Raw genomic sequence first — 26,934 nt, forward strand, 5'->3', positions numbered from 1 at the left:
AGAATAGAAATCTATATACTCTTAGAAAAAAAAGGTGCTATCTAGAACCTAAAAGGGGCCTTCGGCTGTCCCTATAGGAGAACCCTTTGAAGAACCCTTGTTGGTTCCAGGTAGAACCCTTTTGGTTCCAAGTAGAATCGTTTTTGGTTCCATGTAGAAGCCTTTCCACAGAGGGTTCTACATGAAACCCCAAATGGTTCTACCTGGAACCAAAATGGTTCTACCTGGAACCAAAAAAGTGTTTTTACCTGGCACCAAAAAGTGTTCTCCTATGGGGACAGCTGAATAACCTTTTGGAAGAGAGAGTGTACTGTGTAAGGTTGAGATTGAGTGTTGGTATTGTGGCAAAGAGGAGTTGCCTGCTAGTCTGTTCCCAGCACTCGAGGACAATCAGATATAAAGGCATCATCAGACTGCTCCAAACTCAAATTCATATACTGTATACAATAAGTGATGGTACAATGTCGTCCCATGTCTCTCCAATATTACTCACTGTCAGTGAAGAAGACGTGAGCTCCTCTGTATCTGGGAGACCGTGGGTCTCTGAAGTCATCTATGAGTGCCTCCACAGTCTGGGTAGGAGAAGGTACGGGAACATCACAAATCTTACCAAAGAAAGCTAAAGTTTTTTTTGCTCCTGCGTGTCTCAGATGGTAGAGCATGGTGCTTCTAACGCCAGGGCTGTGGGTTTGATTTCACTGGTACCGCCCATATGTAAATGTATGCATGTACTACAGTAAATCACTTTGGATAAACACATTTACTAAAACTAAATGGTTCCAATACCTCATCATTGGGAGTTATTAGGTAGATGGCCTCCATACTGGGGAGAGGCTCTCGCTTCTTGCCAATGTCTTCAACAACTGGACAGGATAGGAGAGAAAAGCACAGTCATTCAGTTAGCCTTTGAAGTGATGCTGAACATTGAGCGAGCATGTGCGATGTTGATGGAGTGGTACTCACTGGTGATGCCATCTGACATGATATCTGTCATCTTACAGCAGGATGACATCATCCTCATGCTCAGCTTGTCTACTACCAGAACCTGGGGGAGGACAGGGACGAGGTTTACAGGGGGTCAAGGGGTGTATCCTAAATGGCACCCTATTCCCTATATACAGTGGGCTCCAAAATTACTGGCACCTCTGACTGGCAATGCACAAACAATGCTTAAACAAATATAAACAATACTGTACTTTATTAATGTTTCAATGGAACCAACCAAAATAATATATTGATTTAATTAAAAATCAATGTCCTCCAAATCAAGGTTTCACAATTAATGGCACCCTTAAAGATTATTGTAAATAACATCTACCAAAATTAAACCACAAATTAAATTCCACTTATTTAAGTTTATCTAAGTCTTAAGGAACTATATTGAGCCATTACATCACTTCCTGTTTCACTAGGGTATAAAAATGAGATAACACACTTCCAATATCCCGCTGTCATCCAACACCATGAAGAAAACAAAAGAACTGGCAGTTCAAAAGAGACAGATGGTCGTAGACCTTCATAAATCTGGTAATGGCTACAAGAAGAACCACAAATGATTGAATATACCACTGAGCACTGTCAGAGCAATTATTAAAAAATTCAAAAGATAAGGAACAGTTGAAAACCTCACGGAGAGAGGACGCAAATGCATTTTGCCCCCCAGGATAGGGAGGAGGATGGTGAGAGAAGCAACAAAATCCCCAAGAATCACCGTGAAAGAATTGCAGGCCTTGGTGGCATCTTGGGGTCACCAGGTTTCAAAAAGCACCATCAGATGCCACCTCCACAACCACAGGCTCTTTGGAAAGGTTTCTAGAAGAAAGCCCTTTCTGACCGCAAGACACAGACGCAAGAGCTTGGAGTTTGCCAAATGTCATTTAAATTATGACTGGAAGAAGGTGCTCTGGTCAGATGAGACCAAAATTGAACGTTTTGGTCAGATACAGCATCGGCATGTTTGACGTCAAAACAGAGATGCATACAAGGAGAGGAACCTCATACCCACGGTGAAATATGGAGGGGGGTCAGTGATGTTTTGGGGCCGTTTTAATTCCAGAGGTCCAGGGGCACTGGTTAAGATTGATGGCATAATGAATTCCATCAAGTATCAGGCAATTTTGGCTGACAATCTGGTTGCCTCTGCCAGAAGGCTGGGACTTGGCCGTAGGTGGACTTTCCAACAAGACAATGACCCAAAACATACCTCAAGATCCACACAAAAATGGTTCTGTGACAACAAAATCAATGTTCTGCCATGGCCATCTCAATCGCCGGACCTCAATCCAATCGAAAACCTGTGGGCTGAGTGGAAGAGGGCAGTTGATAAGCGCAAACCCAAGAATGTGAAGGATCTTGAAAGGATCTGCACAGAGGAATGGTCCAAAATCCCTCCAAATGTGTTCCTTAACCTTGTCAAACATTACAGGAAAAGACCCCATGCTGGTATCCTTGCCAGAGGTGGTTGCACTAAGTACTAAATGAGGAGTGCCAATAATTATGAAACCTTGATTTTGGTGAAATTTATTTTGTATTAAATAATTGTATGATTTTGGTTGGTTCCATTGAAACATTAATAAAGTCACATGTTGGTATTTTGAGTTTCTCTCTATAATTATATTGTTTATATTTTTTTAAGTATTGTTTGTGCATTGCCAGTCAGGGGTTCCAGTAATTTTGGAGCCCACTGTACTGTGCGACTTTTGACTTGGGCTCATAGGGCTCTGGTCAAAAGTAGTGCACTATATAGGTAATAAGGTGTCATTTGGGCGCAGACAAGTACTATCACATACACAGTCATTCATAACCAAGAATGTCATTGATATAAAAGATTTGGCATGGGTACCCAGATCCTCAAAAAGTTCTACAGCTGCACCATCGATATCATCCTGACCGGTTGCATCACCTACTGGTATGGCAACTGCTCGGCATCTGACCGTAAGGCGCTACAGAGGGTAGTGCGCACGGCCCAGTACATCATTGGGACCAAACTTCCTGCCATCCAGGACCTACATACTAGACGATTTCAGAGGAAAGCCCCAGAAATTGTCAGACTCCAGTCACCCAAGTCATAGACTGTTCTCTATGCTACCGCACGGCAAGGGGTACCGGAGCTACAAGTCTAGGTCCAAGAGGCTTCTAAACAGCTTCTGCCCCTAAGCCATACCACTACTGAACAATTCATCAAATGGCCACGCGGACTATTTACATTGACACAACCCCCCCCCATTTGTTTTTACACTACTGCTACTTGCTGTTTATTATCTATGCATAGCCCTACATCACTTTAACCCTACATACATGTACAAATTACCTTGACTAACCTGTACCCCCGCACACTGACTGTTATTTTATTGTGTTACTTTTTATCATTTTTTAGATTTTATTTGCCCATACCTTCCATTCGCCCTTCTTGTGCACCTTCTTGATGACATCATTCATAATCTCTGTAAACGGAGGAATAATTGATTAGCACACGCTTCAACTTACACATTAAACTGTTCTGTGCTAAAAAGCACAAGCACTGTAGGCTATTTGCCCCTTGTGTCACACCCTGATCCGTTTCACCTGTCTTTGTGCTATTTGCCCCCCTCCAGGTGTCACCCATCTTCCTCATTATCCCCAGTGTATTTATACCGGTTTTCTGTTGCCAGTTCGTTTTGTTTAGCCAAGCCTACCAGCGGTTTTTCCAGTGCTCCTTTCCGTCTCTAGTTCCTGTTTTCTAGCTTTCCCGGTTTTTGACCATTCTGCCTGCCCTGATCCTGAGCCTGCCTGCCATTCTGTACCTTTCAGACTCTGCTCTGGACTACTGACCTCTGCCTGCCCTTAACCTGTTGTTTTTGTAATAAACTTTTGTTACTTCAATACTGTCTGCATCTGGGTCTTTTCCTGAGCTTTGACACCTTGTATACAGTTTAGTCTCACAAGGTCATCCTTCCGAATCTCGTCTCGTTGACTCAAACTAATGGAACAACTTGAGTGAAGCCTGGTTTTCTAAGCATAATGCTTCAGGTATAAAAAGGGCATGTGAGATATTTTGGTCTAGTGAATTGTTAGTTTAGGGGGGTGACAGACGGTGTTAGCAGTGACGGCACAGCCACAGTTGGAATTTAATGGGCTCCGGTGAGGGGTCTGAAGTGAGCAGTTATACCAATGTAACACTCATTACATCTGTGAGGAGTCTGTGTACCTGGTGCCCCATTGGAGCCATCTGGGAGACAGTTTATGCATCCCAAATGCCAGTCTGTGGTAATGGAGAGGGGGGAAGGTTCAGCTTTGAATCTATAGTTTAAAAGCTGGCCCATCTATCTACTGGAATGAGTCAGTGAGAGAGACACACAGCAATCACAAGGCCTAATCTCTTCCAATCCTCTTACGCCACAGAACCGCCAGGATCGCTATTTCTGGGCTCTTTCTGTGCCACAGGATGTGATGTCACAGGGAAACCTGTTGACACACACACGTATGTTCGATTTGGCTAGTATCCTAAAAAAAAACTCCATTAAATACATTCATCAGTGTTATTTGATTTGAAATAAGTATACGTATTAAATGAGTAGTAGCTACAGTGCCTTCAAAAAGTATTCACACCCCTTGCCTTTTTCCAAATTTTGTTGTGTTACAGCCTGAATTTCCAATGGATTAAATTGAGATTTTGTGGGACTGATCTACACACAATTACCCACAATGTCAAAGTGGAATTTTGATTTTAGAATTGTCTTGAGTTAAGTATTCAAACCCTTTGTTATGGCAAGCCTAAATACTTTCATGAGTAAAAATTTGCTTAAAAAGTAACATAATAAGTTGCATAAAAAGTGATTAACATTTTATATGACTATCCATCTCTGTACCCCACACAAACAATTATCTGTATCAAGCACAGATTCAACCACAAAGACCAGGCAGGTTTTCCAATGCCTCGCAAAGAAGGGTTCCTATTGTTAGATGGGTACAAATAAAAAAAGCAGACACTGAATATCCCTTTGAGCATGGTGAAGTTATTAATTACACTTTTGGTGGTGAATCAATACACCCAGTCACTACAAAGTTACAGGTGTCCTTCCTAACTTAGTTACTGGAGAGGAAGGAAACCGCTCAGGGATTTCACCATGAGGCCAATGGTGATTTTAAATCAGTTACAGAGTTTAATGGCTGTGATAGGAGATAACTAAGGATGGATCAACAACATTGTAGTTACCTTAATGACAGAGTGAAAAGAAGGAAGTCTGTACAGAATACAAATATTTCAAAACATGCATCCTGTTTGCAGTAAGGCACTAAAGTAATTCTGCAAAAAATGTGACAAAGAAATTAACTTCTTGTCCTGAATACAAAGCATTATGTTTGGGGCAAATCTAACACAACACATCACTGAGTACCAGTCTTCATATTTTCAAGCATGGTGGTGGCTGCATCATGTTATGGGTATGCTCATCAACGGCAAGGACTAGGGAGTTTTTTTGGTAGGATAAATATAAAATGGAATAAAGCTAAGCACAGGCAAAATCCAAGAGTAAAAACCTTGTTCAGTCTGCTTTCCAACAGACACTGGGAGACAAATTCATCTTTCAGCAGGACAATAATCTAAACTCAAGGCCAAATATACACTGGAGTTGCTTACTAAGACGACATTGAATGTTCCTGAGTGGCCTTGTTTTATATCTGCTTGAAAATCTATGGCAAGACTTAAAAATGGCTGTCTAGCAATGGTCAACAACAAACTTGACAGAGCTTGAAGAGTTTTAAAAAGAATAAATGGGCAAATATTGTACAATCCAGGTGTGCAAAGCTCTTAGAGACTTACCCAAAAAGACTCACAGCTGTGAACGTTGCCAAAGGTTTCTAATATGTATTGACCCATTGGGTTGAATACTTATCTAATCAAGATATATTAGGGTTTTATTTTTAAATTGAATTTTCTTCCACTTTGACATTACAGAGTATTTTGTGTTGAAAAAAAAGAGAATTCAATCCATTTTAATCCCAATTTGTAACACAACAAAATGTGGGAAAAGCCAAGGGGTGTGAATATTTTCTGAAGGCTCTGTATATCCTTCATGCCTAGCTTAAAATGATTGTTACATAGAACATGGATCCTAAAAGCTAGAGACAGAAGTATTTGGCTGTTGTGTCAGGATACACTATTAAAAAAATGGTTCCAAAAGGGCTCTTCAGCTGTCCCCATAGGAGAACCATTTTTGGTTCCAGGTAAAACCTTTTTGGTTCCAGGTAGAACCTTCTGTGAAAAGGGTTCTACATGGAACCCAAACACAGTTCTACTTGCAACAAAAATGTTTCAACATGGAACCAAAAAGAGTTATTCAAAGGGTGTAGCAAGGCATGGCTCTCTGTTTTCTAAATTCATCTTAACATGCATTACCTCCATTGAAAGACAAAACAAGACAATGTCACAAATATATAACAATCAGTCAACTCAATCATTGTTAACATTTCAGAAATCAAGAACAAATATGTGCCTATATGCTTCATTCAAACACTGTTGTTGTTTTGAATATGGGTTGGGTGGGTTGATAATTGAGGTGACATGTCTGTCTATCAGTGAATTAGTTCTGTATCCAATTACCCAACTGGATTAGCTAGGGGGAATTTCCCCAATGCCCCATGAAAGAGTCAGTCAGCATCAACAAACTAACAAGCTGCTTTGGGATGGGAGATAATGTCTGTGTCTCAAATGTCGCCCTATTCCCTATATAGTGTACTACCTTCGACCAAGGCCAATAGGGTTTTGGTCAACATTTGTTAACTATATAGGGAATAGGGTGCCATTTGGGACGCATCCACTAAACTCCTCCTGTTTGTCTTAGTCGCACAACCACAACTATTGTGTCTCAGAAGGTAAACAGAAGAGCGATCCCACTGGGCCAAAACTGGTTGAATCAACGTTGTTTCAATGCAATTTGCCAATGTATTGTGACGCGGAATCTAAGTGGAAAATACACTAGATTTGAAAAAAGTAATCAACATAAATATATTTTTTTGAGAGTTAAATTTCAACCAGGATTATTATGTCATCATGGTAACCAAATTTCAACATTGTAGACAAGGTTTGTCTACAATATGTTACATTTGTACCTTTAAAACAATATCAGATATTCAAAGTTATATCCACTATCAGAAATAAACAATAGGCTGTGCAGCATAATTGGTCTAGCCACAGCTACACTTCGGTCTCCCATCTAGGATTTTAACCAATACCTGCTTAGCTATGATATTTGTAACGGACTATTACCAGTGTGCTATTGTGAGAGTTAAATAATATAACTAAATCAAATCAAACTTTATTTAAAGTTTGATTTGATTTAGTCCTACTCTTTCACTTAGAATTTTTGGGGCGAGATGGAGATGTGAAACCAACATATCAATTATTAACTAACCCACTGGGCACAAACTGGTTGAATTGTTTCAACGTAATTTGTCAACGTGTTATGACGTGGAATCTACATGGAAAATACATTGGACATTAAAAAAGTAATCAATGTAAACTGTTGGTTTGGCTATTAACCAAGCCCATCCCTGCTTAGCTATGATATTTGTCACTGACTATTATCAATGTGCCATTGTGAGAATGATTGCTGAGAGATCTCCACTTGAAAACTAAGATTCACTGTTGCTATCGAGGTAGATTTAAAAGAGCAAATTAAATGTGACCACACTTTATCACTCATATATCATCAGTTATGCTATTTAGGCATATATAGCAATTGCAAAGTCATCAACAGCTATTGTTTCAATTCAACCCAAAATTCAACTAAACATAGACAATACAATAGGCCTAAGGTTTCAAGCTGTGAATGTAATGATATTTAGTGATATTGAATTGTGTTCGGTTGTCAGGGCAACCAAATATCAACTTTTGAAGCAGATGTATGTTCTGCTTGGATAGTTCCATCTGTTCCACTGACTTATTCTACCTTTAATTCCAGTTTGTTGCAGCAATAATCTGCGCAGAATTTCAAAAGGCATTGATCACTTGCACCATGTACTTTTAAAAAGGGGCAATCAGCAGTTGCTACATCCATTTTTGGATTGACAAATTAATTATATATACACCTATTGATTCTTGAAGAATATAACTTATAAATGCGTCTATGAGTCTAGCTCAACTGTTGTACCTCATCAGGACACAAATATAAGCTTGTTTTACTCCAATGTTTGTAAACAAAGTAAATGTAAACAAACACCACATAGCCTCAAAACATGGTTAAAACTAGTTTTAATATCATGGATTGTCAGTCCTTTTCCGTCGCTCTGTCTATGAATGTACGAGTGGTTAAATTTCTCCAACCCCCATTCCTCAGCTTTTTACCAAAACAGGGGTGGGGTCAGTGATAGATATTTGGTTGAGAACTAAACCAAAAATCTGACATTGTTTTTCCATTGGAGTTTGGTTGTGCTTTTAGATGGTTGAAAGCAGTGATAACAAATTGGAAATTCAACTAACTTTTCTCTGTCTTTTTGAGTAGGTGATTTCCATCTATTTCTAATTTATTATACAGTATTTGTCATACCCATAGATATTTATGTCTGTATGACAATAAAAGCCTTCAGGATTAAGAGCAAAACCCAGAAAATGTAAGGGACAGACAGACTCAACAAACTGTGAACACCAACAGTACTGTGATTTTCAGGAAGTCCAGCATAGCTAGCTGTTGGTGATGCTGAATGTTACTGGTGGCTGGGTGGAGTTGGAGACCACAGCTCACTTCACACCAGTGGAACAACCCCTGAATCACCATGCACCATCCTGTCTCACCTCAATCAAATACAGTGGGTATCTGAGGAGCAGGGTTGGGGAGTAACGGATTACATGTACAAAAAAAACGGTAACTGTAATCCGTTACATTACCAGTTAAAAATATATTGTAATCAGATTACAGATACTTTTGAAAAACTAGATGATTACTTCGATGATTACTTTAAATTCAGAAAGGATGTTTGCAACAACAAAAAAATAGTTGACACTTCTCTGTTTTCTAAATGACATTCAAATCTGCATTGAAAAAAGGCTCAAGTTTAAGGAGGTTCCACCTGAGCGAGTCTGACCACAAGTCAGAAACCAGTATGATGACACACCGAATGTGTTTGATGGATCGCGGGAAAAGAGAAGGAATAGGCTTTTGTAGGCTACAGTCGAAGCTATGTCTTCCAATGGTGCGACTGCTGTCGGCATCAAAAAATGATTCAACTTTAATAAAAACGCTTGGAAGTAAGGATGACAGCAGTGGTGTAGTCTACGGCGATACGGATATCACTTATTGATATCTACATAGCGCATTGATGTGAATCACACTGCTGCTCTCTCATTTTGCTATTTGCGCCTTTCGGATTGTGGTTGTTGTGGATGGCTGTTCACAAATCTAAACGTGTATTTGAACCCAATAATGGTTGAACTCAAATAGTTTAAGCTGCCTATTAACCATTGTTTTTGAAACCAGTCGACAGCCAGTGAAAAACGCGCTCTTGCAACATATGCAAGAGCGCGTGGGGCTTTTAATTGCTCAATCTAATTTATGCTGATAAAATAAATACATCCATAGGCCTAATGGGCACATGCTCAAGCTCACACACTTTTGATAGATTTAAAAAGGGGCAATCTGTAGTTGCTACATCCATTTTTGGACTTGTAAAGATATTATTATATGTAGTAGAAAGCGATGGGTAGAAGACGCCTACATAACCAACCCATAAAGTAAAATTTTATATCCATATATGGCCAGCTATGTAAACGTTAACATTGAACCACATCTATTGCAAGATAAATCAATTGGTAACATACATGTTTGTATTCTTCTAATGCCACTTAAGGGGAAAGTAATCTAAAAGTAACTGAATGTAATCAGATTATGTTACTGAGTTTGGGTAATCCAAAAGTTACGTTACTGATTACAATTTTGGACAGGTAACTATTAACAGTAATGGATTACATTTAGAAAGTAACCTACCCGAGTGACCTACCAAACCCGCTGCGTATTAAATAGCGGATACCCACGCTTTATCAACACACGTTAACCCCAATATATCTATTTCCCTGTCTTCCATACCATAAATCAATAAAACACTGCCAGCCAAACATTTAACGTATTTAAGACTTTAGTTGCATTGTGGAATTATTGTTTTCACTTTTTCATGCATGGATAAGGTCTTGCTTTTTATGTGCATAATGGGGAAACTAGGTTGTATGCCTGTTCTTGAATTAATTGCCTTCAACCCAGCAGATTTATTTTAAAAGCGCACAATACAACGTAATAGGCCTACACCAGTAGAGGCTGCTGAGGGGAGTACGGCCCATAATAACGGCTGGAACGGAGCAAATTGAATGGCATCAAACACATGGAAACCATGTGTTTGATGTATTTGATCCCACTCCAGTAATTCTGCCCCAGGCATTGCCATGAGCCTGTCCTCCCCAATTAAGGTGCCACCTGTGGCCTACACGTTTTCATCCACATAAGAGATTTTCCCCTCTCGTGGTGGCTTTAGGTAACCGAGTACTGTATTGTGGTGGATCCATGCAGCAAGGCGCACTATGACAGTGGAAGAGCTTAATCCGTATGGATTTAGCGCATGTGGATTTACCCGAAACGACAATTTCATAGTGCAACTCACTACAAAACAAATGCCAGTATTGTATAGTGCACAGAATTAAAACATAATATTAAAATAACAACATTTTGCAATATCTAATGATGCAGAAAGAGAGGATAATTGAGAGTGCGGTAGAGCGCCTTTACGCACTTTGAGCAATCCTATCGAACGCGAGACGCACTATATTTTACTTTCAATAGGTCTACTTCTGGATTTAAATTGTGTTTGAAATACAAATTGAGATCTAAATAATTGTAATTCAAACCAACTAAATAGCCTAAATTAATAGAATGTCCAAAATAAAGCAAAAAATAAAATAGCCTAGGCTAACACAGTACCTGAAAAAAATACAAAATAACCATAGCGCATAGACCTACATAACGAAGTGATTAAACAAAAATACATATTCTTACTTTCTCCCACAATGGCTTTTAGTCCGAGTGGTGCCATGGTGATGTCTCTGTCGTGGACGTGTCTCCGCCTCCCCTTCTCTTTCCCTCTCAACTCTACCCAACCACCGCTAATACTGTGTAGGACTGTAGGCCGCGGGACAACATCCAAAGTGATTGCAGAGGGACCGTATTGCTTCGAAAATAATCCCTTCCGCGCCTCCACAAACATGCCGATTTCAACTGTCTGTCATACAATAATAGACATCCACATAGCCTGTTTAGCTGTTTGCAGTGGTATTATTTATCAAGTGAAATAAAGTTATTGTATTTGTGAACTATTTTAATAGGCTATTAGGGTTAGAATAAATATCAGTTATGGGCCTAGTAATTTGTATACAACAATTAGGATATTGTACAACCCTAATTGAAAAAAGTCATGATCAGACCATTGAATTCTTATTTTAACATACTGTATTTGCACAGCAACTGCAATAGGATAAAAACACAATAGACTACATTATCAGTAATACCTACAGATGTCCACAGAGGGGCAGTAATGTCTAAGTAAATATAGGCGTATTATCCATCCTTATGCCTCCATCCCACTGACTGTATTTGCGCAAAACTCAACATCATCTGGATATGTGCACAACAAAAGTTCAACATTCACCTTCTGCCAGTGGTGTAAAGTACTTAAGTAAAAATAATTTAAAGTACTACTTAAGTAGAGTTTTTGGGTATCTGTACTTTACTATTTATATTTTTGACAACTTTTACTTCACTACATTCCTAAAGAAAATAATGTACTTTTTACTACATACATTTTCCCTGACACCCAAAAATACTCTTATATTTTGACAGGAAAATGGTCCAATTCACACACTTGTCAAGAGAACATCCCTGGTCATCCCTACTGACTCTGATCTGGCTGACTCACTAAACACAAATGCTTTGTTTGTAAATTATGTCTGAGTGTTGCAGTGTGCTCCTGGCTGTCCGGAAAATAAATAAAAAACAAGAAAACTGTGCTGTCAGGTTTGCATAAGATAAGACATTTGATATCATTAATACTTTTACTTTTGTTACTTAAGTATATTTTAAGAATTCCATTGACTTTTGATACTTAAGTATATTTAAAACCAAATACTTTTAGACTTTTACTCAAGTAGTATTTTACTGGGTGACTTTCACTTTTACTTGAGTCATTTTCCATTAAGGTATCTTTACTTTTACTCAAGTGTGACATTTTAGTACTTTTTCCACCACTGCCTTCTGCTACCATTTCTGAAAAGCCGTACACGCATACAGTTTGACGCATACGTTCAATAAATCCAAAAGTATGCACCACACAGAACGCACTGCAACTGCCTCTCCAACGCAATGCTGCAAGGCAAACACAGTGTTCCATCAGAAATAAACGTTTTTCTGCTGTACCAAAATGCAATGACGTTGTCAGTGTGATCGAGGTGTAAGGTCATGTCTTGTGCATACACCAGGGGTAGGCAACTCTGTTCCTAGAGTGCTGCAGATACTGCAGGAATTTGTTCCAACTAGGCACCACACCTGACCAACTGAGCTAATTGATCAGTTCACTGATTGCCTAAATTTCACAAACCTGGAATTCCAGGTTGATTCAATCAAAAACATGAAGTGCCTGTGTAGCAAATGGGGATGTGTGAAACTTAATCCTCACGCCTCGATCACACCTACAGTGTCATTGCGCAAAATGGTATGCAGCATCATCTGGATATGTGTGCAACAAAAGTTCAACATTCACCCTCTGCTACCATTTCTGTCAAGCTGTCGACACATACAGTTTGACGCATACATTGGGTTCGATAAATCCAACATCAAATAACATTTTATTGGTCACATACACATGTTTAGCAGATGTTAATGCGAGTGTAGCGAAATGCTTGTGCTTCTAGTTCCGACCATGCAGTAATCTAACATTTTACAACAACTACCTTATACACAAACACACACAAGTGTAAGGAATGAATAAGAATATGTACATATAAATATATGGATGAGCGATGGCCGAACGGCATAGGCAAGATGCAGTAACCACACAGAATGCACCGCACAGAATGCACTGCAATTGCCTCTGCAATGCAATGCTGCAAGGTAAACGCAGCTTTCCATTGGAAATCTGTACTTCTGGTGTACCAAAATGCAATGACACGGTTGGTTTGATCAAGGCATCAGCCTGAAGTGTTCCGCTTGTGTTGCCTCATTAGCTAGCTTTTTGCATGACGCCGACTGATAAGACACTTCAGAAAGGCAGTCACACTTGGGACCTATGCCTTGCTAGCACACATGACCGCCTTCCTGAAGTGTCTTCCCAGTCGGAACCATGCAGAAAAACTAGCTATTCGCTGGTGCAAGTGGGGACACTTCAGGCTGAGGAGTAACATGCTGACTAGAACAGGCACGTGCGTGCGACAAAAAGTGCATGTTGATTTTGTGCATCCACACCAGACGTGATCATCAGGACACGAGGGTTGAAATATCAAGTTGCAAGATGGCGCCGACAGAGATGGTGACCTCGCTTCGAGTCCTTAGGAAACTATGCAGTATTGTGTTTTTATATGTATTATTTCTTACATTGTTACCCCAGGAAATCTTAAGTCTTACATTCAGCCGGGAAGAACTATTGGATATAAGAGTGACATCAACTTATCAACATTATGACCAGGAATACGACTTTCCCGAAGCAGATCCTCTGTTTGGACCACCACCCAGGACAATGAACCTAAACCCAAAAGCCGACCCCAGACAACGGCGCCGCAGAAGGGGCAGACGGAGCGGCCTCCTGGTCAGGCTCGTAGATGTGCACATCGCCCACCGCTCCCAAGTATACTACTCGCCAATGTCCAGTCTCTTGACAACAAGGTAGAAGAAATTTGAGCAAGGGTTGCCTTCCAGAGAAACATCAGAGAAACATGGCTCTCTCGGGATATGTTGTCGGAATCGGTACAGCCACCTTGCTTCTCCATGCATCGCACCGACAGAGATAAACACCTCTCTGGGAAGAGGAAGGGCGAGGGTGTATGCTTCATGATTAACAACTCATGGTGTAATAATAACAACATACAGGAATTCAAGTCCTTCTGCTCACCCGACCTAGAATTTCTTACAATCAAATGCCGGCCATATTATCACCCAAGAGAATTCTCGCCAGTTATCGTCACAGTGGTGTACATTCCCCCTCAAGCAGACACCAAGACGGCCCTAAAGGAACTTTACTAGACTCTATGAAAACTAGAAACCATATATCCTGAGGCTGCATTTATTGTAGCTGGGGATTTTAACAAAGCAAATTTGAGAACAAGGCTACCTAAATTCTATCAACATATTGATTGCACTACGCGCGTGTGGAATACACTCGATCACTGGTACTCTAACTTCTGCGATGCATACAAAGCCCTCCCCCGCCCTCTCTTTGGCAAATCCGACCACGATACCATCTGGCTCCTACGGTCTTATAGGCAGAAACTCAAACAGGATCTACCAGTGACTAGAACCATTCAACGCTGGTCTGACCAATCGGAATCCACGCTTCAAGAATGTTTTGATCGTGGGGACTGGGATTTGTTCCGGTCAGCCTCGGATAACAACACCGATCTATACACTGACTCTGTAAGTGAGTTTATAAAGAAGTGCATTGGAGATGTCGTACCCACTGTGACTATTAAAACCTACCCTAACCAGAAACCATGGATGGATGGCGGCATTCGCGCAAAACTGAAAGCACGAACCACCGCATTTAACCATGGAAAGAGGTCTGGGAATATGGCTGAATATAAACAGTGTAGTTATTCCCTCAGCAAGGCAATCAAACAAGCAAAATGCCGGTACAGGGACAAAGTGGAGTCGCAATTCAATGGCTCAGACACGAGACATGTGGCAGGGTCTACAGGAAATCACAGACTACAAAAAGAAAACCAGCCACATCACGGACACCGATGTCACGCTTCCAGACAAACTAAACACCTTCTTTGCCTGTTTTAAGGATAATATAGTGCTACCGTTGCGGCCCACTAACAAGGACTGCACCCCCCCCCTCTCCATGGCCGACGTGAGTAAAACATTTAAACGTGTTAACCCTCGCAAGGCTGCTGACCCAGACAGCATCCCTAGCCGCGTCCTCAGAGCATGCGCAGACCAGCTGGCTGGTGTGTTTACGGACATATTCAATCGCTCCCAATCCCAGTCTGCTGTCCCCACATGCTTCAAAATGGCCTCCATTGTTCCTGGACCCAAGAAGGCAAAGATAACTGAACTAAATTACTACTGCCCCATAGCACTCACTTCTGTCATCATGAAATGCTTTGACAGGTTTCAAGGTTCATATGATCTCCATCTTACAGGCCACCCTAGACCCACTTCAGTTTGCATACCGCCCCAACAGGTCCACAGATGCAATAGCCATCACACTGCACACTGCCCTATCCCATCTGGACAAGAGGAATACCTATGTAAGAATGCTGTTCATTGACTACAGCTCAGCATTCAACACAATAGTACCCTCCAAGCTCATCATCGAGCTGGAGGCCCTGGGTCTCAACCCCGCCCTGTGCAATTGGGTCCTGGACTTTCTGACAGGCCGCCCCCAGCTGGTGAAGGTAGGAAACAACATCTCCACTTCGCTGACCCTCAACACTGGGGCCCCATAAGGATGCATGCTCAGCCCCCTCCTGTACTCCCTGTTCACCCACGACTGTGTGGCCATGCACACCTCAAACTCAATCATCAAGTTTGCAAACAACACAACAGTAGTGGGCTTGATTACCAACAACAACGAGACAGCCTACAGGGAGGATTTAAAAAACATATATATATTTCACCTTTATTTAACCAGGTAGGCCAGTTGAGAACAAGTTCTCATTTAGAACTGCGACCTGGCCAAGATAAAGCAAAGCAGTTCGACACATACAACAACACAGAGTTACACATGGAATAAAAAAACATACAGTCAATAATACAGTAGAAAAAGTCTATATATAGTCTGTGCAAATGAGGTAAGATAAGAGAGGTAAGGCAATAAAATAGGCCATAGTGGCGAGGTAATTACGATATAGCAATTAAACACTGGAGTGATAGATGTGCAGAAGATGAATGTGCATGTAGAGATACTGGGGTGCAAAGGAGCAAAATAAATAAATAAATACAGTATGGGGATGAGGTAGTTGGATGGGCTATTTACAGATGGGTTATGTATAGGTGCAATGATCTGTGAGCTGCTCTGACAGCTGGTGCTTAAAGTTAGTGAGGGAGATATGAGTCTCCAGCTTCAGTGATTATTGCAGTTCGTTCCAGTCATTGGCAACAGAGAACTGGAAGGAAAGGTGGCCAAACTAGGAATTGGCTTTGGGCGTGACCAGTGAAATATACCTGCTGGTGCGCGTGCTGCGAGTGGGTGCTGCTATGGTGACCAGTGAACTGAGATAAGGCGGGGTTTTACCTAGAAAAGACTTGTAGATGACCTGGAGCTAGTGGGTTTGGCGACGAGTATGAAGCGAGGGCCAGCCAACGAGAGCGTACAGGTCGCAGTGGTGGGTAGTATATGGGGCTTTGGTGACTAAACGGATGGCACTGTGATAGATTGCATACATTGTTGAGTAGAGTGTTGGAGGCTATTTTGTAAATGACACCGCCAAAGTCGAGGATCGGTAGGATAGTAAGTTTTACGAGGGTATGTTTGGCAGCATGAGTGAAGGATGCTTTGTTTGCGAAATAGGAAGCCGAATCTAGATTTAATTTTGGATTGGAGATGCTTAATGTGGGTCTGGAAGGAGAGTTTACAGTCTTACCAGACACCTAGGTATTTGTAGTTGTCCACATATTCTAGGTCAGAACCGTCCAGAGAAGAGATGCTGGACGGGCGGGCAGGTGTTGGCAGCAATCGGTTGAAGAGCATGCATTTAGTTTTACTTGCATTTAAGAGCAGTTGGAGGCCACACCTTGAGCATGGTTGAGGTGCACCCATGACCAGCTCGGAGACCAGATTGCATAGCGGAGAAGGTACGGTGAGATTCTAAATGGTCGGTGATCTGTTTGTTAACTTGGCTTTCGAAGACCTTAGAAAGGCAGGGTAGGATAGATATAGGTCTGTAGCAGTTTGGGTCTAGAGTGTCTCCCCCTTTGAAGAGGGGGATGACCGCGGTAGCTTTCCAATCTTTGGGGATCTCAGACGATACTAAAGAGAGGTTGAACAGGCTAGTAATAGGGGTTGCAACAATTGCAGCATATCATTTTAGAAAGAGATGGTCCAGATTGTCTAGCCCGGCTGATTTGTAGGGGTCCAGATTTTGCAGCTCTTTCAGAACATCAGCTATCTGGATTTGGGTGAAGGAGAAATTGGGAGGCTTGGCTGAGTTGCTGTTGGGGGTGCAGGGCAGTTGACCGGGGTAGGGGTAGCCAGGTGGAAAGCATGGCCAGCCGTAGAAAAATGCTTATTGAAATTCTCAATTATCGTGGATTTATCGGTGGTGACAGTGTTTCCTAGCCTCAGTGCAGTGGGCAGCTGGGAGAAGGTGCTCTTATTCTCCATGGACTTTATGGCATCCCAGAACTTTTTTGAGTTTGTGCTACAGGATGCAAATTTCTGTTTGAAAAAGCTAGCCTTAGCTTTCCTAACTGCTTGTGTATATTGGTTCCTAACTTTCCTGAAAAGTTGCATATCACGGGGGCTATTTGATGCTAATGCAGTACGCCACAGGATGTTTTTGTGCTGGTCAAGGGCAGTCTGGTCTGGAGTGAACCCCAGGCTATATCTGTTCCTGGTTCTACATTTTTTGAATGGGGCATGCTTATTTAAGATGGTGAGGAAGACACTTTTAAAGAATAAGCAGGCATCCTCTACTGACGGGATGAGGTCAATATCCTTCCAGGATACCTGGGCCAGGTCGATTAGAAAGGCCTGCTCGCTGAAGTGTTTTAGGGAGCGTTTGACAGTGATGAGGGGTGGTCGTTTGACTGCAGACCCATTACGGATGCAGGCAATGAGGCAGTGATCGCTGAGATCTTGGTTGAAGACAGCAGAGGTGAATTTGGAGGGAAAGTTGGTCAGGATGTTATCTATGAGGGTGCCGTGTTTACGGATTTGGGGTTGTACCTGGTAGATTCATTGATAATTTGTGTGAGGTTGAGGGCATCAAGCTTAGATTGTAGGATGGCCGGGGTGTTAAGCATGTCCCAGTTTAGGTCACCTAGCAGCACAAGCTCTGAAAATAGATGGGGGGGCAATCAATTCACATATGGTGTCCAGGGCACAGCTGGGGGCAGAGGGTGGTCTATAGCAAGTGGCAACGGTGAGAGACTTGTTTCTGGAAAGGTGGATTTTTAGAAATAGAAGCTCAAATTGTTTGGGCACAGACCTGGATAGTATGACAGAACTCTGCAGGCTCGCTCTGCAGTAGATTGCCACTCCGCCCCTTTGGCAGTCCTATCATGTCAGATAATGTTATAGTTAGGGATTAATTTCAGGGTTTTTGGTGGTCTTCCTAAGCCAGGATTCAGACATGGCTAGGACATCCGGGTTGGCAGAGTGTGCTAAAGCAGTGAATAAAACAAATTTGGGGAGGAGGCTTCTAATGTTAACATGCATGAAACCAAGGCTTTAACGGTTACAGAATTCAACAAATGAGAGCGCCTGGGAAATGGGAGTGGAGCTAGGCACTGCAGGGCCTGGATTAACCTCTACATCACCAGAGGAACAGAGGAGGAGTAGGATAAGGGTACGGCTAAAGGCTATAAGAAGTGGTCGTCTAGTACCTTCGAAACAGAGAGTAAAAGGAGCAGGTTTCTGGGCGCGATAGAATAGATTCAAGGCATAATGTACAGACAAAGGTATGGTATGGTGTGAATACAGTGGAGGTAAACCTAGGCATAGAGTGACGATGAGAGTGATATTGTCTCTAGAAACATCATTTAAACCAGGTTATGTCACCGCATGTGTGGGAGGTGGAACTGAAGGGTTAGCTAAGGCATATTGAGCAGGGCTAGAGGCTCTACAGTGGAATATGACAATAATCACTAACTAGAACAGCAATGGACAAGGCATATTGACATTAGGAAGAGGCATGTGTAGCCGAGTGATCATAGGGGTACAGTGAGTAGTTAAGCTGGCTGGAGACACGGCGATTCAGACAGCTAGCGGGCCGGGGCTAGCAAGCTAACAGAAAGGCCTTAGAGGGATGTCACGATGGAAGAAGTCTGTTGTAGCCTCCTCGTGCGATTCCATCGGCAGACCAGCCGTGATGGATTAGTAGGGTTTAGTGTAGTAAAGGGGCCCAGTCCAATTGGCAAAGTAGGTATAGTGGCCCAAGAAATTGGCCGATGGACCTATTCAGCTAACAGTCCGATATGCACTAGACAGCTAGCGGGCCGCGGCTAGCAGGCTAACAGATGGGCATTCAGCGGACGTTACGACGGAGGGGCCTGTTGGAAAAAGAACCCATCGGGCAGATTACGTCGGTAGCCCAGTCGTGATAGATTAGCAGGGCTTCGTGTAGTAAAAGGGGTCCAGGCCAATTGGAAAAATAGGTATTGTAGCCCAAGGAGTGGCTGATGGACCTCTTCAGCTAGCCGGGAGATGGGCCTAACATGGGCTAGCTCCAGGCTAATTGGTGTTTGCTTTGGGACAGAGACGTTAGCCAGGAGTAGCCACTTGGATTGCAGCTAGCTAGCTGTGATAATCCAGGTGAAAAGGTTCAGAGCTTGCGGTAGGAATCCGGGGATATGGAGAGAAAATAAGTCCAGTATGCTCTGGTTTGAATTGTGCGAACTGGCGAGAGATTTCCGAGCTAGAGGTTAGCTGATGACCGCTAGCAGTGGTTAGCTGACTACTAGCTAGTAGCTAGTTAGCTGACTAGCTTCTGTTGGGGGATTCTGGTTTGAAAGTAAAGAAAAATACTTTATAAAATAGCAGATCCATACCACATTGGGTGAAGCGGGTTGCAGGAGAGTATATTGAAGTTGAGGTTTAGGAAAAATGTAAAAAAGATATGCGAAGAAAAAAGATATATACACGGGACACGACAAGAAGAGGACAAAGACGTCTGACTGCTACGCCATCTTGGATAACTTCCGACTTCAACTGTATACACAGGTGAGGGCACTCGGAGTGTGGTGTCTGGAAAAACAAACTCTCACTCAATGTTAACAAAACAAAGGAGATGATCGTGGACTTCAGGATACAACCCAATATGAATAGGGTAGCCGGCAATACACTCGTAACCCCCGCAACCAGCGAGAACATAAAATATCCTCCATTCAGGCTGCAAAGGCATCGGTTTCCTCCTAAACTAGTTGAATGGTGTGCTGCCGAAAAGAAAACTGGAAAAATATGCATTTTACTTAATAAAACAAAATGTTGATTACCATGCACCCAAAGAACACAGTAGCTTCCATCATTCTTAAATGGAAGAAGTTTGGAAGCACCAAGACTCTTCCTAGAGTTCGCCGCCAGGCCAAACTGAGCTATCGGGGAGAAGGGCCTTGGTCAGGGAGGTGACCAAGAACCCGATTGGAGCTCTGACAGAGCTCCAGATTTCCTCTGTGGAGATGGGAGAACCTTCCAGAAGGACAACCATCTCTGCAGCACTCCACCAATCAGGCCTTTATGGTAGAGTGGCGAGACGGAAGCCACTCCTCAGTAAAAGGCACATGACAGCCCGCTTGGAGTTTGCCAAAAGGCACCTAAAGGACTCTCAGACTATGAGAAACAAGATTCTATGGTCTGATGAAACCAAGATGGAACTCTTTGGCCTGAAAGCCAAGCGTAACGTCTGGAGGAAACCTGGCACCATCTCTACGGTGAAGCATGGTGGTGGCAGCATCATGATGTGGGAATGTTTTTCAACGGCAGGACCTCAGACTGGGGAGAAGGTTCACCTTCTAACAGGACAATGACCCGGAGCACACAGCCAAGACAATGCAGGAGTGGCTTCGGGGCAAATCTCTGTGTGGCCCAGCCAGAGCCTGGTCTTGAACTCGATAGAACACCTCTGGAGAGACCTGAAAATAGCTGTGCAGCTACGCTCCCCATCCAACCTGACAGAGCTTGAGAGAATCTGCAGAGAAAAATGGGAGAAACTACCCAAATACAGGTGTGCCAAGCTTGTAGCGTCATACCCAAGAAGACTTGAGGCTGTAATCGCTGCCAAAGGAGCTTCAACAAAGTACTGAGTAAAGGGTCTGAATACTTATTTAAATGTGATATCTGTTATTTAAAAATGTTTTGCTAAAATTTCAAAAAATCTGTTTTTGCTTTGTCATTATGGGGTATTGTGTGTAGATTTATGAGGAAAAAAACTTTTGAATACATTTTAGAATAAGGCTGTAATGTAACAAAATGTGGAAAAAGTAATGGGGTCTGAACACTTTCCGAATGCACTGTGTATAGTCTGATATACCACGGATTTCAGCATTCAGGGCTAGAACCAGGTATATAATTGTAATTAAATCAATTTTGCATATGTGAACAATTATAAATCCGACAGGGGAGTTTGAGTGATGAAAGTTGGACAGAGGATGTGAAATCGTTATAAATAAATAGCCCATCTTCGAGATTGACTTGTCATTTCAATAGGCATAGGCTACAGACTAAACTCGGGGTTTATGATTGTAATTCAACTTTGCCATAGTTTGCCTAGATAAAGGCAGGTAGCCTATTTTTTTGAGAGAAACGTCATGGCGGCCGCGGTCCAACCCACAACCAATATATTTTGACGACATCGTTTCAAAAGTATCCCAGTGGGTTAAACCACTGGACAGATTGAGTCAACACATACAGTAGGCTGTTAATACAAGACGTCAGAAAGAACTACGCCCTCTAGGGGTCTCGCCGCTAATTTAATCATGATTTTAGGATCATTTGTACTGTATTTTATAGCTGAAACTCATCAATTTGGTTTATAGTTCGAAATAAAAACCCACATATAACGCAAGTATTTCACATCTGGTAAAACTATTGTGGAGAGAATTTCTCCATCTTTCAGCTAAAAATAATTCCGTTTAAACAAATTATAGCACAATCTCTTGACACGCCCTTTATAGTAGTGAATTGGCCTCATCTGTCGTCGGCCTACCTCTGTCGAAACCACACTTTCGACATGCCTAAAGAAATGTCTGACTGGCATAGTTCAACGAGCAGTGACTCACATTTAGGGTGTCTCCCTCCTGCTCAAGGCGAGCTCAACTTTTATTCTCTTTCCCTCCACCGCTTGCATTCTTCCAATCATTCACCACGCTGTGTGCACACGAGTTCAAAATAGTTCCTGTTAATTTGTATGTCCTATTTGCATTTGAAACGAACGGCATTGTTGTCACTGGATTAAGTTTTATTTGTTGTTATGGGGGACTTGATTTCGAGCCACCTGGATGAGGGCAAGCGGGAGATCATTAAAGGTGAGTGCGTTGGGATTTTGTCAATATTTGCTTTTTACCACAGTAATGCATGTTTTGTGTGTACATACATACATACTACAGATCATAAATGCGTGAATAAGAACTAGTGAACTGAACCGTATAGCCAATGTTACCAGCAGCATTTTAGTGTTCTGAATGGAAACACTGTCGTTCTCTATATCATGAATATAGCAGGTAAAGTAAACTACTAGGTGGGTGTCTAATATATTGAATTGTTCGATTCCAGTTCCCAAGCTTTAGTGTTACCATAGCTCTCGAAAACCGTTCTCCATTGTTAGGGGTTTCAGCTTACATTCGCCCAAGGTTGGCTCCATGTGAACAACAATTCCGATGCTGTCTTTGACGTTTCTGAACGTTAAATCAGCGCTTTTCAAACCGGTTTTCAAAAGATATTCTTATCTTTAATACAAAAAAGATACACATACTCTAGCAGTTTTGAACAGATCCGATCCTCAAGTTGTGTGCCTCCTGTCAGCATGGTCTCAGACTTGACGTAACATAGTAAATGTAATTCCAGGAGACTATTCAATTAGTATATTTTAGGTTTGGCATGGGTACAAAAGACAGAAGGTTACTTAAGGCAAAAGCGAAAGGTGGTTCGGTGGAAATACAGTTGAAGTCGGACGTTTACATACACTTAGGTTGGAGTCATTAAAACTCGTTTTTCAACCACTCCCCAAATTTCTTGTTTACAAACTATAGTTTTGGCAAGTCAGTTAGGACATCTACTTTGTGCATGACAGAAGCATTTTTCCAACAATTGTTTACAGACAGATTATTTATCTTGTAATTCACTGTATCACAATTCCATTGGGTCAGAAGTTTACATACACTAAGTTGACTGTGCCTTTAAACAGCTTGGAAAATTCCATAAAATTATGTCATGGCTTTAGAAGTTTCTGATAGGCTAATTGACAACATTTGAGTCAGTTGGAGGTGTACCTGTGGATGTATTTCAAGGCCTACCTTCAAACTTAGTGCCTCTTTGCTTGACATCATGGGAAACTCAAAAGAAATCAGGTCTGGTTCATCGTTGGGAGCAATTTCCAAACGCCTGAAGGTACCACGTTCATCTGTACAAACAATAGTACGCAAGTATAAACACCATGGGAACACGCAGCCATCATACCGCTCAGGAAGGAGACGCGTTCTTTCTCCTAGAAATAAATGTACTTTGGTGCGAAAAGTGCAAATCAATTCCAGAACAACAGCAAAGGACCTTGTGAAGATGCTGGAGGAAACGGGTACAAAAGTATCTTTATCCACAGTAAAACGAGTCCTATATCAACATAACCTGAATGGCCGCTCGGCAACGAAGAAGCCACTGCTCCAAAACCGCCATTAAAAAAGCCAGACTACGGTTTGCAACTGCACATGGGGACAAAGATCGTACTTTTTTTGAGAAATGTTCTCTGGTCTGATGAAATAAAAATAGAACTGTTTGGTCATAATGACAGTTATGTTTGGAGGAAAAAGTGGGAGGCTTGCAAGTCGAAGAACACCATCCCAACCGTGAAGCACTGGGGTGGGGGTGCTTTGCTGCAGGATGGGATTGGTGCACTTCACAAAATTGATAACATCATGAGGCAGGAAAATGATGTGGATTATATGGAAGCAACATCTCAAGACATTGGTATAATATATGTATAATACATATGTCTAGCAACCAATAGATTTTGTGTTGTAATCTCATGATGATCAACTTTAGCATTTTAGAAACTTAAACAATTTACATTTTACATTTTAGTCATTTAGCAGACGCTCTTATCCAGAGCGACTTACAGTAGTGAATGCATACATTTCATGCATTTCTTTTGTACTGGCCCCCCGTGGGAATCGAACCCACAACCCTGGCGTTGCACACACCATGCTGGCGTTGCAAACACCATGCTCTACCAACTGAGCCACAGGGAAGACTATCTTATAACTATTTAGCATGTTTGCTAACCTTCCCCTAACCTTTACCCTTTTAGCTAACCCTTCCCCAACTCCTAATCTTAACTCCTAGCCAGCTAGCTAACATTAGCGTTAACCACCTAGCTAAAGTTAGGTACAACAAATTGTAATTCATAAAATATCATACAAAATAAATGATAGACATCCACAAATGAATACTTACCATACGAAACATAACATCTACTAAATGGAGTTTCTCTCGGATTTCCGTACAGAATAATACAAATACTCTAAGACCAGGTTGCTCCAGTTGACCAGCTGCACTTCCTCCCCACCTATGCTTACACACAGGAGTTCGGAGCATGCTCGATAGCTAATTAGCACACATGGCTGCCTATGTTTTCTGTCAAAAAGCTATGTAAGTAGTAAGTAGTTGAGATATGACAATGTGGGGACACTAACCCTATAAAGGTGTGTAGTATTTTAACCTTTTAAAAAAAAAAAAACTATTATTTCTCGCTGATATGAAAGATAAATTCCTTATGTTTCCAAAACCGTACTGCAAGCGTGCGTTTTAACGTCCAGAATGAGCGGTCAGGATCTTAACAAAACTCCCTCAACCAGAAGATGCTATCGTCAATAGGCAAAAAAGCCGTAAACAAATCAAATTCAATTTGTCGCATACACATGTTTAGCAGATGTTATTGCGGGTGTAGCGAAATGCTCCTAGCTCCAACAGTGTAGCAAAATGTTCCTAGCTCCAACAGTGCAGTAATATCTAACAATACACAACAATTAACACATCTAAAAGTAAAATATAGAAATATTAGGACGTGCAATGTCTGAGTCCGGAGTATAAATATACAGTGCATTCAGAAAATGTTCACACCCCTTCACTTTTTCCACATTTTGTTACATTACAGCCTTGATTAAATAGTTTTGCCTCAATCTAAACCAACAATACCCCATAATGACAAAGCATAATCAGGTTTTTAGAAATTTTTACAAATGTATTCAAAATAAAATATGGCATTTACATAAGTTTTCAGACCCTTTACTCAGTACTTTGAAGCACCTTTGGCAGTGATTACAGCCTTGAGTCTTCTTGGGTATGAAGCTTGGCACACGTATTTGGGGGAGTTTCTCCCATTCTTCTCTGCAGATCCATTCAAGCTCTGTCAGGTTGAATGGGGAGTGTCGCTGCACAGCTATTTTCAGGTCTCTCCAGAGATGTTCAATCGGGTTCATGTCCGGGCTCTGGCTGAGCCACTCAAGGACATTCAGAGACTTGTCCTGAAGCTACTCCTGTTTTGTCTTGGCTTGGCTGTGTGCTTAGGGTTGTTGTCCTGTTGGAAGGTGAACCTTTGCCCGAGTCTGAGGTCCTGAGCACTCTGGAGCAGGTTTTCATCAAGGACCTCTATGTACTTTTCTCCGTTCATCTTTCCCTCGATCCTGACTAGTCTGTCAGTCCCTGCCGCTGAAATACATCCCCACAGCATAATGCCGCCACCACCATGCTTCACTGTAGGGATGGTGCCAGGATTCCTCCAGACTTGACGCTTGGCATTCAGGCCAAAGACTTCAACCTTGGTTTCATCAGACCAGAGAAATTTGTTTCTCATGGTCTGAGAGTATTTAGGTGCCTTGTGGCGAACTCCAAAGAGGCTGTCGTGCCTTTTACTGAGGAGTGGCTTCCGTCTGGCTGCTCTACCATAAAGGCCTGATTGGGGGAGTGCTGCAGAGATGATTGTACTTCTGGAAGGTTCTCCCATCTCCACAGAGGAGTTCTGTCAGTGTGACCATCTGGTTCTTGGTCACCTCCCTGACCAAGGCCCTTCTCCCCCGATTGCTCAGTTTGGCCAGGCAGCCAGCTCAAGGAAGAGACTTGGTGATTCCTAACTTCTTCCATTTAAGAATGATGGGGCTCATTGTGTTCTTTGGGACCTTCAATGCTGCAGACATTTTTGTAACCTTCCCCAGATCTGTCACATGACACAATCCTGTCTCAGAGATCTACAGACAATTTTTTTCTACCTCATTACTTGGTGTTTGCTCTCACATGCATTGTCAACTGTGGGACCTTATATAAACAGGTTTTTGCCTTTCCAAATCATGTCCAATCAATTTTGAATTTACCACAGGTGGGCATTAATGTGTAGTTGACCTCCCCCCCCCAAACATTGTTGCGGGGACTTGCTTCCATTCAGCTACAAGCATTAGTGAGGTCGGGCACTGATGTGGGGCGATTAGGCCTGGCTCGCAGTCGGCGTTCCAATTCATCCAGAAGCGATGGGGTTGGGGTCAGGCCTCTGTGCGGGCCAGTCAAGTTGTTCCACACCGATCTCAACAAACAAATCATTATTCGTCCTCCTCCAAACTTTTCAGTTGGCACTATTCATTCGGGCAGGTAGCATTTTTCCTGGCATCCGCCAAATGCAGATTCATCTTTCAGACTGCCAAATGGTGAAGCGTTTCCACTGCTCCAGAGTCCAATGGTGGCAAGCTTTACACCACTCCAGCCAACGCTTGTCATTGTGCATGGTGATCTTAGGCTTGTGTGTGGCTGCTCGGCCATGTAAACCTATTTCTCGAAGCTCCCGACAAACAG

At 42.1% G+C, this 26,934-nt stretch overlaps 2 protein-coding genes across 4 annotated transcripts in view; one reads left to right on the forward strand and one right to left on the reverse strand.

The window, feature by feature from the left end:
• Positions 1-22,340, reverse strand: part of LOC106585214 (syntaxin-binding protein 1) — a 53,536-nt gene extending 31,196 nt beyond the window's left edge. Inside the window, exons 1-5 of one of the 3 annotated variants that reach the window (XM_014171174.2) lie at positions 22,164-22,340; positions 3,394-3,443; positions 964-1,045; positions 787-863; positions 494-572 (exon numbers count right to left, since the gene is read on the reverse strand). In XM_014171174.2, the coding sequence (XP_014026649.1) occupies positions 494-572; positions 787-863; positions 964-1,045; positions 3,394-3,438 (283 nt within the window). In that variant the 5' untranslated portion in view covers positions 3,439-3,443; positions 22,164-22,340. Of the gene's footprint in view, positions 1-493; positions 573-786; positions 864-963; positions 1,046-3,393; positions 3,444-11,015; positions 11,216-22,163 lie in introns of those variants that run through there. The other 2 variants (XM_014171172.2, XM_014171173.2) reach the window with 2 other exon arrangements.
• Positions 22,121-26,934, forward strand: part of LOC106585213 (protein Niban 2) — a 52,666-nt gene continuing 47,852 nt past the window's right edge. Inside the window, exon 1 of the mRNA XM_014171171.2 lies at positions 22,121-22,409. Coding sequence (XP_014026646.1) covers positions 22,355-22,409 — 55 coding nt within the window. The 5' untranslated portion in view covers positions 22,121-22,354. The remainder of the gene's footprint in view (positions 22,410-26,934) is intronic.

The sequence above is a fragment of the Salmo salar genome, chromosome ssa24, assembly GCF_905237065.1.
Source record: "Salmo salar chromosome ssa24, Ssal_v3.1, whole genome shotgun sequence".
NCBI lineage: Eukaryota > Metazoa > Chordata > Actinopteri > Salmoniformes > Salmonidae > Salmo > Salmo salar.